Genomic DNA, 13503 nt, shown 5'->3' with positions numbered 1-13503 from the left:
ATGACAACAAAAAAAACAAATTTTCAAAAGAGCTGTGTTAAAGTGTGTTTTTGTGTTTCACCGCTGAAACATTATATTGTTATGCAATTGTTTCTTCACATTTTATCAACCTTGACCACATGTAGTGCTCATTCCAGAATGAACTGTTAATGAGTGCATAATAAAAGATTTATTAAGCTTAATAAGGCACTGTTCTCGTTTTAGATCCGGTAGCTGCAAAAAGCATAGTTAACTGTTAATAAGTGCATAATAAAGGATTTATTAAGCTTAATAAGGCACTGTTCTTGCTTTAGATCTGGTAGCTGCAAAAAAAAGCATAGTTAACTGTTAATAAGTGCATAGTTAACTGTTAATAAATGCATAATAAAGTATGTTTGAATCTTAATAAAGCAACAAAAAAATCTTAGTAAAGGTTTAAAGGGCCAGTGTGTAATATTTAGCATGGTTTATTGTCAATCTGAATCTGAATCTGAATATTCTATTCATTAATATGTTTATACAACTGTATAATCGCTATAAAATAAAATTCGTTTGGTTTTCGTAGCCTTATAATTATGCTTTCATATATATATATATATATATATATACTACAGGCCAAAAGTTTGGACACACCTTCTCATTCAATGCGTTTTCTTTATTTTCATGACTATTTACAAACTATGAATGAACACGTGGAGTTATGTACTTAACAAAAAAAGGTGAAATAACTGAAAACATGTTTTATATTCTAGTTTCTTCAAAATAGCCACCCTTTGCTCTGATTACTGCTTTGCACACTCTTGGCATTCTCTCCATGAGCTTCAAGAGGTAGTCACTTGAAATGGTTTTCCAACAGTCTTGAAGGAGTTCCCAGAGGTGTTTAGCACTTGTTGGCCCCTTTGCCTTCACTCTGCGGTCCAGCTCACCCCAAACCATCTCGATTGGGTTCAGGTCCGGTGACTGTGGAGGCCAGGTCATCTGCCGCAGCACTCCATCACTCTCCTTCTTGGTCAAATAGCCCTTACACAGCCTGGAGGTGTGTTTGGGGTCATTGTCCTATTGAAAAATAAATGATCGTCCAACTAAACACAAACCGGATGGGATGGCATGTCGCTGCAGGATGCTGTGGTAGCCATGCTGGTTCAGTGTGCCTTCAATTTTGAATAAATCCCCAACAGTGTCACCAGCAAAACACCCCCACACCATCACACCTCCTCCTCCATGCTTCACAGTGGGAACCAGGCATGTGGAATCCATCCGTTCACCTTTTCTGCGTCTCACAAAGACACGGCGGTTGGAACCAAAGATCTCAAATTTGGACTCATCAGACCAAAGCACAGATTTCCACTGGTCTAATGTCCATTCCTTGTGTTTAACAGTGGTTTCCTAGCAGCTATTTGACCATGAAGGCCTGATTCGCACAGTCTCCTCTTAACAGTTGTTCTAGAGATGGGTCTGCTGCTAGAACTCTGTGTGGCATTCATCTGGTCTCTGATCTGAGCTGCTGTTAACTTGCGATTTCTGAGGCTGGTGACTCGGATGAACTTATCCTCAGAAGCACCTGGTGACTCTTGGGCTTCCTTTCCTGGGTCGGTCCTCATGTGTGCCAGTTTCGTTGTGGCGCTTGATGGTTTTTGCGACTCCACTTGGGGACACATTTAAAGTTTTTGCAATTTTCCGGACTGACTGACCTTCATTTCTTAAAGTAATGATGGCCACTCGTTTTTCTTTAGTTAGCTGATTGGTTCTTGCCATAATATGAATTTTAACAGTTGTCCAATAGGGCTGTCGGCTGTGTATTAACCTGACTTCTGCACAACACAACTGATGGTCCCAACCCCATTGATAAAGCAAGAAATTCCACTAATTAACCCTGATAAGGCACACCTGTGAAGTGGAAACCATTTCAGGTGACTACCTCTTGAAGCTCATTGAGAGAATGCCAAGAGTGTGCAAAGCAGTAATCAGAGCAAAGGGTGGCTATTTTGAAGAAACTAGAATATAAAACATGTTTTCAGTTACTTCACCTTTTTTTGTTAAGTACATAACTCCACGTGTTCATTCATAGTTTTGATGCCTTCAGTGAGAATCTACAATGTAAATAGTCATGAAAATAAAGAAAACGCATTGAATGAGAAGGTGTGTCCAAACTTTTGGCCTGTACTGTATATATATATATATATATGTGTATATATAATAAATAACGTCTCAACTGGATTACTGTTTTCCAAAATGGAATTCAATGAATGGGAAAAAAAATGATGCTTTTTCATTGGTAAATGGATTTGCAGCACTATAGTGCCTTGGTCTTCCAACCACTCAAAGCGCTTTTACACTATGTGCCACATTTATCCATTAACACACCCCTTTACACACTGGTGGCCAAGGCTACTGTACAAGGTGCCACCTGCTACTCGTTTTTTATTTATTTATTCATTTAGTTAGTTAGTTAGTTAGTTAGTTAGTTAGTTAGTTAGTTAGTTATTGAGACATTCACACATGGCTCAGCCATCGGGAGCAATTTGGGGTTTAGTACCTTGCCCAAGGATACTTAGGTATGTGGACTGGAGGAGCCGGAGGTCGAACCGCTGATCTTCCAGCTAGTGGAAGACCCGCTCTAACTGCTGAGCCATAGCTGTCACAGAGAAAGGCTGACAGAGACCATACAGTAAATGGGCAGGGAATTGCAGAATCAGTTAATAATTGTCTGTGGGTTAGTCACAATGAGCGCCCCTTTGACCATTGTCATTAAAGAAATATTCATTGGTGCGGCTTTTATGCCAATAAGTTCATTTCTTTGGTTTAACATCTCCTGTTTTTTTTTTTTTCTCCTTGTCCTTCCAGGCTGCAGAGGCGTTTCTCGTCATGTTATTCTCAGATGCCAACCTGTGTGCCATCCATGCCAAGCGGGTCACAGTGTTCCCCCGTGATATTCAGCTAGCCAGGAGAATCCGTGGAGTGGATAACCTGTAAAAACAACCCAGTACAGAGTGGACAAGCCAGCAACATTCTTTCTTCTTCACTCTGTTCTGGTGCTATGATACTGCATAGTTGGGAATGTGGGTTTAAATTTTCCTGGGAAAAGAAATCGTATGTGTTGGTAGATCATCAGAGGTTTTATGAAAAGATACCAAGTTCACGTTCAGGTCCTTTGTGTTTGCTTCAGGTCACCTTTACAAATTGAATAAGCAGATGTATCTTTTCATACTTACTAATATTATAGATCTGCTATGTTTGTGTGACATCTCTGTTGTGTTAATTTTGATATATTTTTAATGTGTACACAATGTTACCCATTCAAGAAAACTTGTTGATAAAAAGCAAATCTTTTTCTATTACATTCCTTATGTCTTAAACTGGTTTGTCATTATTTCATGTCATTACACATCTTTGTATGATGTTATCAGGAATGTTGTTTTTCACTTAAATAGAAAGGCATGCCAAAGAGGCCAGTTTTCTTCAAACTCAGTCAAGGGATTGAGGGATTTTTTTTATACTTCCTGGTGTCCATTTTAATTTTTTGTTGGTTTTTTTTTGGTCCTTGAGGGTGGAGATGGGTGGCCAATCAGATCTGCTCAAGAACAGGTGCTGAACTTAAGTATAGATGCTGTAAGCGTGATCTGTCTATAATAAAATTAAAGCAGATCTCAGGTTAGTGCTCACAGATGAGAATGGGTCCAAAAACCCAGAGAAGTGAAAGCCAACAGGTAGTCTGGAAGAGAAACAGGTCCCCATGTACCTATATGGCATTTTCTGTAACCTGTTCTTTTAGGACCCTAATGGTGTCTAATTAAGAATTTGTCATGTTGCCTAGGTCAACTAATGACCTTTGGGTTTCCTACTTTCTCATATCATGCCAGGAAACAAATGGAAAGGGAGGATGAAGATGTCTGTGTCCAGGATCCTTCCTACTGCCAACTTGAAGACCAGTTTTATGGCATGCAGGTAGAGAACAACCATGCTGTCTGTCTCCTGGGCCCAGTATTTCAAAGTTATCTGATATGATTATCCTGGCCGGATTGGATTAAATCCTGATCTGATCTGGCAACTGGGTATTTCAACACAGATCAAGAGGATCCTGATCCTGAGGATCAGGATTCGGTTCTGGTAATCCAATCCTCCCTTTAATCCAGATAAAGGCTGCATTTAGGTATTTCAAAAGTTAAGGCAGAGATCTGGATCAATTTGATACCAAATTTCAGGATTATTTGGATCCCACCTCAGAGGTGGATTTGACAAAGCCTCAGCTCCACTTCTCATAGATATTGTTACTCAAGATGTTCATTACACTTCATCTAAATTAGTGTTTTGGTTGTAAATAATTTCAAGCATAGAAAAATATTGTTTGGCCATACTTCCTGAAACTGCTGTAAATAAGAGTAACAAATACAGACCTATTTCTCAACATCTAGTTTCACCTAACATTGTAACCTGTTTGTACCAAAACATCCAACATATGTTTGTGGTCAGACAGAGACAAGGAAATGCAGTGCAAAGCAAATTTATTTGTATAGAACATTCTTTTCTTTACATAGAGTGCAAGAAACAACACAGGGATTAACATAATAAGCACATGGCAATTCAAACAAAGTACTAAAAAGGCAATTAGAAACAAATGATATGTGTGCACTTGCATTTTTCCAATGTTACATCACATGTTTGAGGGAGGAAAAGTAATAGCTCAACTATGTCCTGAAAAAACATTGCTGTATGTCTCAATTTAAATCACATTTAAGCACTTTCAATGTATATTTTCATGCTTCTGATTTAATGAAGATAAATTTTACTTAATTCAGATAAGCTTGAAAATGCACCTTTAAAATGCCTGGGAAGTGCTTGACTGTGATTTTATAACATGCAGCAATGTATTTCAGGAAGTGTTTGTGATTATTTTACTTCATCAAATCAGATGCTATAGTGCTATATGTTTAGTGGGAGCCTTCTACAAAAGGGGATACATTTCCAGGGATTTCCAGCACTCGACCTGTTGTCTTCATTAGCAGTGGCATTGCTGAGTGGTCCATGGGTGTGAGTGTATTCTGAAGGTAGAAGTAGAGTGTGTATGAGCATATCTTTATCATTGTCAGGAATCCACAATAGTCAGAGAAATTGTTTAAGTAACGTTACAGAATAGCATATCATCAGCATTACTGTAGCATGCCCAAACTCAATCCTCTGACACTTCTGAATGAACCACAAAATTCATACTAGTACTGTGTATTTTTCCAATACTGCAGCAGTCTGCTCTGCACACATGTAAAAAAATAAAAATAAAAAATCCGCTGTGTTGGCAATAACATAACGTTAAACTCTGAACAGGCTGGTGTGTAAAGAGTTGATGTATGACGTATTTCAGATTAATTACCTTTTAAATTAAACCACAGACCGCAAAATACATCAACAAAGTCAGCTAGCCTGCTAGCTACTTAACATGCAAGTCAATGGAGCCGCGTTAGCTACCGTTAGCATGACCTCGGCTCAATTAGAGATCGGTACGCCCACATTTTAAGTAGGTGACAATTCAAATAGCTGGCTCACATGAGATGGTGAGTGGCCTTCGTATGGTCTTAAAAACGCTACACATTAGACAACGGTATACTTACATTTTGATGCGAAAGCTGTGCTACCAACTGCTCCTTTCATGAAGTGTTCCGCCGTGGAGACAGAGCACAGCGGGTCATAATCTGAAAGCCACGCCCCCAAAGGGGAAACGTTTTAGATCCGGGGGCGGAGTCGTGAGATTTGGAAATCCATATCCATTCAGATTGGGATCAAAGTGATCCACCCTGCCAATGTTTTGAAATACCCAGATAAAGTCAGCAGGATCACCTTGATCCCTGACTGAGAAAAGAAGGATTTCATTATCCGGATTATTCTGATCCAGATTACCAGTTTTGAAATACTGGGCCCTGGTCTGACTGGAGGGCATGTATCCCGGTGACTTCAACTTGGCACAAAACACCCCAATCCATGGTAGCCCATATTCCTGACAAACTATCTACCAATACAAAACCTTATCGAAGTTTACTAGGTGTGAATCAGTCAACTTCATTCTCCATCTGATGATGACATTAAGTGATGAGCTGTTTCCTCCCTGATGAGAGCAGCTGTCTTTCACTTTGCCAACTAGGTTATTGCCTCTTTACTCCCCCAGACCTAAGGTACATCTCATGTCTCTTTGTTGTAATTTCCTTGCGCCTCTCGAGTCGTTCTGTTGTGCCATTTCAAAGACTGTCTCTAAGCTCTTCTGTGCGTTCCAATACCCATACTACCATACTATATAGTACGCCAGAAATAGATTTAGTGGGTGCGCTCTGAATCACTTACTTTTTCTTTTTACTTTCAGTAGGGACTGCAACTGCCCTTGAAAAGTACATACTGTTGGATGCAGTATGAACACAACTGTGACTTACTATTTTCTCATAACAGTACGCCCTGAACTTTGACCCTCTTACTCAAATATCTGTTACCATGGAAATAAAACAAACTGCTTTTCACTGAGTCAACCCTGACAGCTCTGCTGCTGTTGTTTTACACTAAGTACTAACTGCATCCATTGTAGACTCTAACATATTATATTCACGATAGTAAAATGACTGCAGGCTACAGTCATGGTAATCATAAGTACAAGAAGCTTCTTCAGTTCTAAATGACTGGTACGGAGTTGCAGGCTTTAAACCCTGTGTGGGTGTGGACCCTTACAAAGTCGTAGGGGGCAGAAACTTGTCCACCCCAAGGACAAAACACTGAGACATAAGCAGAGTAATGTAGTGTATGCAGTTCAGTGCAGCCAGGAGTGCACAGATTCATACATTAGGGAAACAAAACAACCACTCCACAAGCACATGGCACATGAGAGCCAGCTCCTCCTTCTCCTTCTTCTCCTCCTCCTCCTTCTTTGTCTTCTTCTTCCTCTTCTTCTGCCTCTTCTGTTTCTTTTTCTTCTGGGGAGGGCCAAAATACACTCCAAAAAGAATGCAGATTCTGGTTTTAATGAATCTCATTTTTGCAAATGCTAAATTAGAGATTAGGAAAAGCCAGAAAAATAATCTTGTTGGAGTGGGCTGGACTGATGCAGTGCTCTGTCTGAAGGGTTTGGTAACAGCTCGTCTGAGGGTCAAACATGCATTTTATAAACTGACCAATAATTTGAATGGTTTTAGAGCTGTATGGGCTGTTAGGCAGGTTCTGTGCTCACTGGGGGAGAATAGCTCTTTGGGGCTGAATTTTTAGAAAGGTAGATGTAGATGTGATTTTTTAGGTTTTGTGTGATTTGTGTATATGTGGAAATATTAATGTTTGATTAATTTATTCTGAAATAGGTTTTTAACCAACTATCAGAATGTCTCACAAATAAAGTTGTTTTCAAATGGGAATCTTCTGCTTCTGCTGCTTCTTCTGCTGCTTCTTCAATCAATCAATCAATTTTATTTATAAAGCCCAATATCACAAATCACAATTTGCCTCACAGGGCTTTACAGCATATAACATCCCTCTGTCCTTAGGACCCTCACAGCGGATAAGGAAAAACTCCCCCCAAAAAAACCCTTTAACGGGGGAAAAACCAGTAGAAACCTCAGGAAGAGCAACTGAGGAGGGATCCCTCTTCCAGGATGGACAGACGTGCAATAGATGTCGTACAGAACAGATCAACATGATAAATTAACAGTAATCCGTATGACACAATGAGACAGAGACAGAGAGAGATGCAGGACAGACGGTAATGACAGTAGCTTACAACAGCAATAATGAAAGTAATATAATTATTATTACAGGTTATTTTGGTACAATATGTTGAAAATATATCAATATCTGATAGTATACATATGTGACAATAATCGTATGTGTACAATAACAGTAGAAGTATGACTAATGATAGCAGCAGCAGCAGGAAGCATCTGGCAGGACCACGACGGCAGCACAACCACACATGTCACACTATCCAGGTACCGCTGCGATATAAGTTAACCTGCGAGACAGTGGAGCACAAAGGCTCTGGAGAAGACGCCGAGTTAGTGACATGCAGTATGGCTGAGTTAGCAAGATGCAGTAACAGGACATGAGAGAGAGAGAGAGAGAAGGAGAGAAGGTGCCCGGTGTATTATAGGGGGTCCCCCGGGAGACTAGGCCTAAGTCAGCCTAACTAGGGGCTGGTACAAGGCAAGCCTGATTCGGCCTTAACTATAAGCTTTATCAAAGAGGAAAGTCTTAAGTCTAGTCTTAAATGTGGAGACGGTGTCTGCCTCCCGGACTGCAACAGGAAGATGATTCCACAGGAGAGGAGACTTTAGGGACCACGAGTAACCCTGCATTCTCAGAGCGCAGTGTTCTGGTGCTCTCTAAGATATGACAGAGCCTGACCATTTAGAGCTTTATAAGTTAACAGTAGGATTTTAAATTCAATTCTGGATTTCACAGGGAGCTAGTGCAGAGAAGCTAAAACAGGAGAAATATGATCTCGTTTCTTAGTTCCTGTTAGTACACGTGCGACGTATTAGAGCTACCTGATAATAGGGAGTTACAGTAATCCAGCCTAGAGGTAACGAAACCGTGGACCAATTTTTCTGCATCTTTTTTGGGTCAGGATGGACCTAATTTTCACAATATTACGCAGATGAAAAAATGCAGTCTGTGAGATTTGTTTTAAATGAGAATTAAAAAGACAAATCTTGGTCAAATATTACTCCGAGGTTTCTTACGGTAGTGCTAGAGGCCAGAGAAACTATGTCGTCAGATAGAGTCTCTGAGTTGTTTGGGGCCAACTTCAGTTTTGTCTGAATTAACATCAGGAAATTGGTGCTCATCCAGGTTTTAATGTCTTTAAGGCAATTATGAAGTTTAGTTACTTGATTAGTTTCTTCTGCCTTCATCTATAAATACAATTGAGTATCATCCACATAACAATGGCAATTTACAGAGTGATTTCTAATGATGTTACCTAAAGGAAGCATATATAGAGTGAATAGGATTGGTCTGAGCACAGGACCTTGTGGAACTCCAAAACAATCTTTAGTACGTAAGGGTGATTCATCATGAACATTAACAAACTGAAAACGATCAGATAAATAAGATTTAAACCAGCTTAGTGCAGAACCTTTTAGGCCAATTAAATGTTCCATTCTCTGTAGTAGAATTTGATGGTCAACTGTGTTCAATGTCGCACTAAGATCTAGTAAAAGTCCTTCAAGTCCTTTGTCTGAAGCAATCAAAAGATCATTTGTAATTTTAACTAGTGCTGTCTCAGTGCTATGATGCACTCTAAATCCTGACTGAAATTCCTCAAATAAATTAATATCATGGAGAAAATGACACAGCTGGTCTGTGACTACTTTCTCATGGATCTTTGAAAGAAAGGGAAGATTACATATTGGTCTATAGTTGGCTAACACCTCTGGATCCAGGGTGGGCTTTTTTAGGAGAGGTTTAATTACAGCTACCTTAAAAGACTGTGGTACATAGCCTGTTGATAAAGATATATTAATCATGTCAAATAAGTGAGTGTTAAATAAAGGTACGACTTCCTTAAGTAGCCTAGTTGGGATGGGGTCTAAGAGACACGTTGATGATGTAGATGAAGAAATCACTGCTGTCAATTCTTGAAGAGAAACTGGGGAGAAGGAATCTAAATATATATTAGGTCTTACAGCTGTGTTTGAGGGTAGATAGGTACTGTCTGAGGATAGGGGGTCATGAATTTTGCCTCTAACAGTTAGAATTTTTGTCATTAAAAAAGCTCATAAAATCATTACTTCTAAGGGCTAAAGGAATACAAGGCTCAATAGAGCTGTGACTCTCAGTCAGCCTGGCTACAATGCTGAAAAGAAACCTGGGGTTGTTCTTATTTTCTTCTATTAAAGCTGAGTAATAGTTTGGTCTGATATTGAAGAGGCCCCTCTTATACGTTTTGAGACTGTCTGCCCAGACTAAACGAGATTCTTCCAGTTTGGTTAATCGCCAGTTCCTTTCAAATGTTCGCAATATTTGTTTTAACTTACAACTCATGCTTCTTCTGCTGCTTCTTCTGCTTCTGCTTCTTCTGCTGCTTCTTCCTCAAAATAAATTGCTCATATGGGGGGCTTAGCACACTCAAAAACTCATGAAACTTTTTCTTGAAGAAAAGTTATTACCAGCTTGAATTTTGTCAAACTGTGTGGCAAGGCGTCAAACTTTGGTGTACCGCCACAAAACAGGAAGAACTTTATAACTCCTGCATACATTGTCCAATCTTTCCCAAACTTCACAAGATTGATGACAGTCCCACCCTGAACACATCTATGCCAATATTTGATACTACACATAGCGCCACCTACTGGTAACAGGAAGTACGTCTTTTCAGACATTTATCTTTTGATTTATGTGAAATTTAATATTTGATACACAAAAACATGACTTATCATCAGTGCATTCTCCAGGGTCAGCATTGAAGGGTGTGCGCGTGGTTCGGCATCAGGTTTTAATGTCTCGCCTTGAAAAACAAAATTGCTATAACTTCAGAGTAAATGGTCCAATCTGCACCACACTTAACAAATTTGATAATCATCCCACCTGGAACACATCCATATGAAAATATTCAGTCATACATATAGTGCCATCTACTGCCAACACTAAGTACATCTTTTCAGACATTTATCTTTTTATGTACCTGGAATTTACATGCTGTGGTCTATATTTGATGCACAAAAACACAACATATTATGCGTTCTCCAGTACCCTGTCGTGGAAAACAGGATGTAGTACAAATTGTAAAATAGGTCATTTCAGCATCTCAGTCCTGCATGCGGTGTGAACTGCGACTTCATCCAGCATCCTGCCAGCACCCCCGAGTTGCGTGAAGGTGCAAGGGCCCGTTATGATAAAATGAAAAAATTAACCCCAGAAGTGCCAAAATGGGCTCTCTAGCGCCACCTAGGCACACTAAAATGGCTGCTGCGGCCCATAGGAACGTCATAGAAAAGTAGCTTGTTCTTCTCATCGAGACCTACAAATCACATGCTGACACCCCTGACCTAAACCCAACAGGAAGTGAGCTATTTTCCCTTTCAAAGTAAGATTTTTCCTCAAAATGCTCTTTTTTCAAAAATGATCTTCTCCTAGACTGTTTATCGTATCAGCTTCAAGCACGCACACATGTCAGGCCAACTCCTGCTAAGCAGATTTTCTTCATAACTTTGTAATTACTTAAACGGTTTGGATTTTTTGGCCTCTTCAAGGTGACATGTCACAAAACCTGACGATCTTCGCGCCACCTAGACAGACTAAAATAGCCACTGCTGCCCGTAGGAATGTCGTAGAAAGATTGAACCAAATCTGGCTTGTTCGTCTCATCAAGACCTACAAATCGCATACTGACACCCCTGACCTAAATCCAATAGGAAGTGTGCTATTTGCCCTTTCAAAGTAACTTCTTGTTTTTCAAAAATTCTCTTTCTCAAAAAATATTTCCTCCTACACCGTTTATCGTATCGGCTTCAAACTCGCACACATAACAGCTCAACCCCTGCTGAACAGACTGTCCGAACAACTTTGTCATTTCTCGAACGGTTTGGATTTTATGGCCTCTTAAAGGTGACGTGCCAGAAAACCTCCTGAATGTCTTCGTGCCACCTAGACACACTAAATGGCCCACCGTTTCACGTATCAGCTTCAAACTCGTACACATCACAGGCCAACCCCTGCTGAACAGATCCTCTGAAAACTTTGTCAGTACTGGAACAGTTTAGATTTTATGGCCTCTGACAGGTGAGGTGCCACAAAACCTCCTAACGATCTTCGCGCCACCTAGACACACTAAAATGGCCACAGCGGCCCGTAGGAATGTTGTAGAAAGATTAAAAAATTTAGAGCTTAAACCAAAACTGGCTTGTTCGTCTCATCAAGACACACTGACATCCCTTATCTAAATCCAACAGGAAGAGAGCTAGTGCCTCTGAAAGTAACATGAGCAAATGTGGAGAAATTGTCAGCTGTATAGTAGGGCTGTACCCAAATATTCGGATATTCGAATATTCGTTTCTATGGGTAGGTATTTGTTATGAAAATTTGGTATACAATATTCGTTTTTTTATTTACTTTTTTTTAAACATATTTGTTTGGTGCTAAATGTATTCTTTTTTGTTGTTGGTAAATGTAGGTTATCAATAAAAATCAAAACTTTTAAATTGCATTGTTAAAAATGTGAAAATATAGTATCCTACCAACTGAGCTTGTGCGCACGACACGCTTGAGCGCATCTGTCTGAGGCTGTGGATCAATGCCAAGTTTTACCACTTGATCACTATTCCCTCTAACTTGTAGCTGTTTTTCATTATCTTTTGAATTTAATATGAATTATGGAACCGTTTTTGTCGACGTTTGTTTCCCTGGTTTTGTACAATAAATTATTGTTTAAAGTTTCAACAAGTTTCTTTTGGAGTGCGTGACACAAGTGTGTTTTGAAAACGACCGCGGACTGTCACCTGCTCAACACATCAGTACCTTTGGATGCCATGACAGTAATAGCCAATAATGTCAAGATATCATTTACAGACCGATTTAACAGACGATCACTGCTCGACCCGCAGGTCCATTTGCGGGTCCCACGGGTTACGGGTCGACCCGTGCATCACTACTCAGCTCAGTCTATAAATGCTGTAGCCTACACAACAGTAAGGCTATAGACATTATATTCTATTCAGCTATTCAGGCCGGCAGAACCAGCAGCATCGGCTCTACAGTGCACAACACTGCTGATTAACCATTTTATTGCAGCACAGACTGTCTGCCAGGAACCAATTACTTGCAGAGGCTTCCTACAACTTGTTTCAATCGTTCCGATTTAATCAGAAGACAAATTAAACAGGATGACTAGCCAATGTGAAAATCAAAAGAAAGCATAGAATAATGTACTGAAGGAGACTGTTGTGCCATCACATTTTTTTTGTGGTTTGAGAGCAAAGGTCCGGTCGCCGCTGTGCAAAATTCCGCAATACAATTAGGTCCGAAAAATCCCCGGAGTTCGCCCGGTTTGTTAGGCAATAGGCTTAGGTCAGTCTCTAACATGGGTCAATGAATGATCAGTTTGGACTGGGAGTAAAAACAGCTTTAAAAATCAAATCCACCAGTCACTTCGAAAAGCTCAAGGAAAAATATTTGTGGCTACAGGGGGGTATCAAAATAAAATAAAAATCAACCAGTCACCCTCCTCCTCTGATAAGTTAAGAGCAGTCCCTTATCAGTGCATAAACCAGACACATAATGAAGCGCGGTTGGTATATTTTAGCATATTCCCTAATAGACCCACAGTGGGCTGGGTGCTAACAGTCACTGTGGAGCATGACACCAGCGAAGAGGAAATTATTGGACCTGGAGCCAGGCTTCTTGCTCGCCGATAAACGTTATCTTGCGGTGGCCATACTAGTGCACCATATTGCTGTCTGTGACCTCCGTTCAACCCACAACCGACAGGATTTGCCTTTTGTTTCTGCTGCTGGTTGAAATCTGTACTCACTAAATCGTGCTCCTGAATGATTTCAGGAGTCTTTTTTT

The 13503-nt window shown here is 40.1% G+C and overlaps 1 protein-coding gene across 5 annotated transcripts in view; it reads left to right on the top strand.

The window, feature by feature from the left end:
* LOC125905867 (uncharacterized) overlaps window positions 1–3335 on the top strand; it is a 47383-nt gene extending 44048 nt beyond the window's left edge. For all 5 annotated transcript variants that reach the window (XM_049604161.1, XM_049604160.1, XM_049604159.1 and 2 more), the window contains one exon: window positions 2824–3335. In XM_049604161.1, the coding sequence (XP_049460118.1) occupies window positions 2824–2952 (129 nt within the window). In that variant the 3' untranslated portion in view covers window positions 2953–3335. The remainder of the gene's footprint in view (window positions 1–2823) is intronic.
* The last annotated feature ends 10168 nt before the right edge of the window (window positions 3336–13503 follow it).

This window comes from Epinephelus fuscoguttatus, linkage group LG18 (assembly GCF_011397635.1).
Source record: "Epinephelus fuscoguttatus linkage group LG18, E.fuscoguttatus.final_Chr_v1".
Taxonomy (NCBI): Eukaryota; Metazoa; Chordata; class Actinopteri; order Perciformes; family Serranidae; genus Epinephelus; species Epinephelus fuscoguttatus.
The sequence above is the reverse complement of the archived record's forward strand: the minus strand, read 5'-3'. Positions and strand labels throughout refer to the sequence as shown.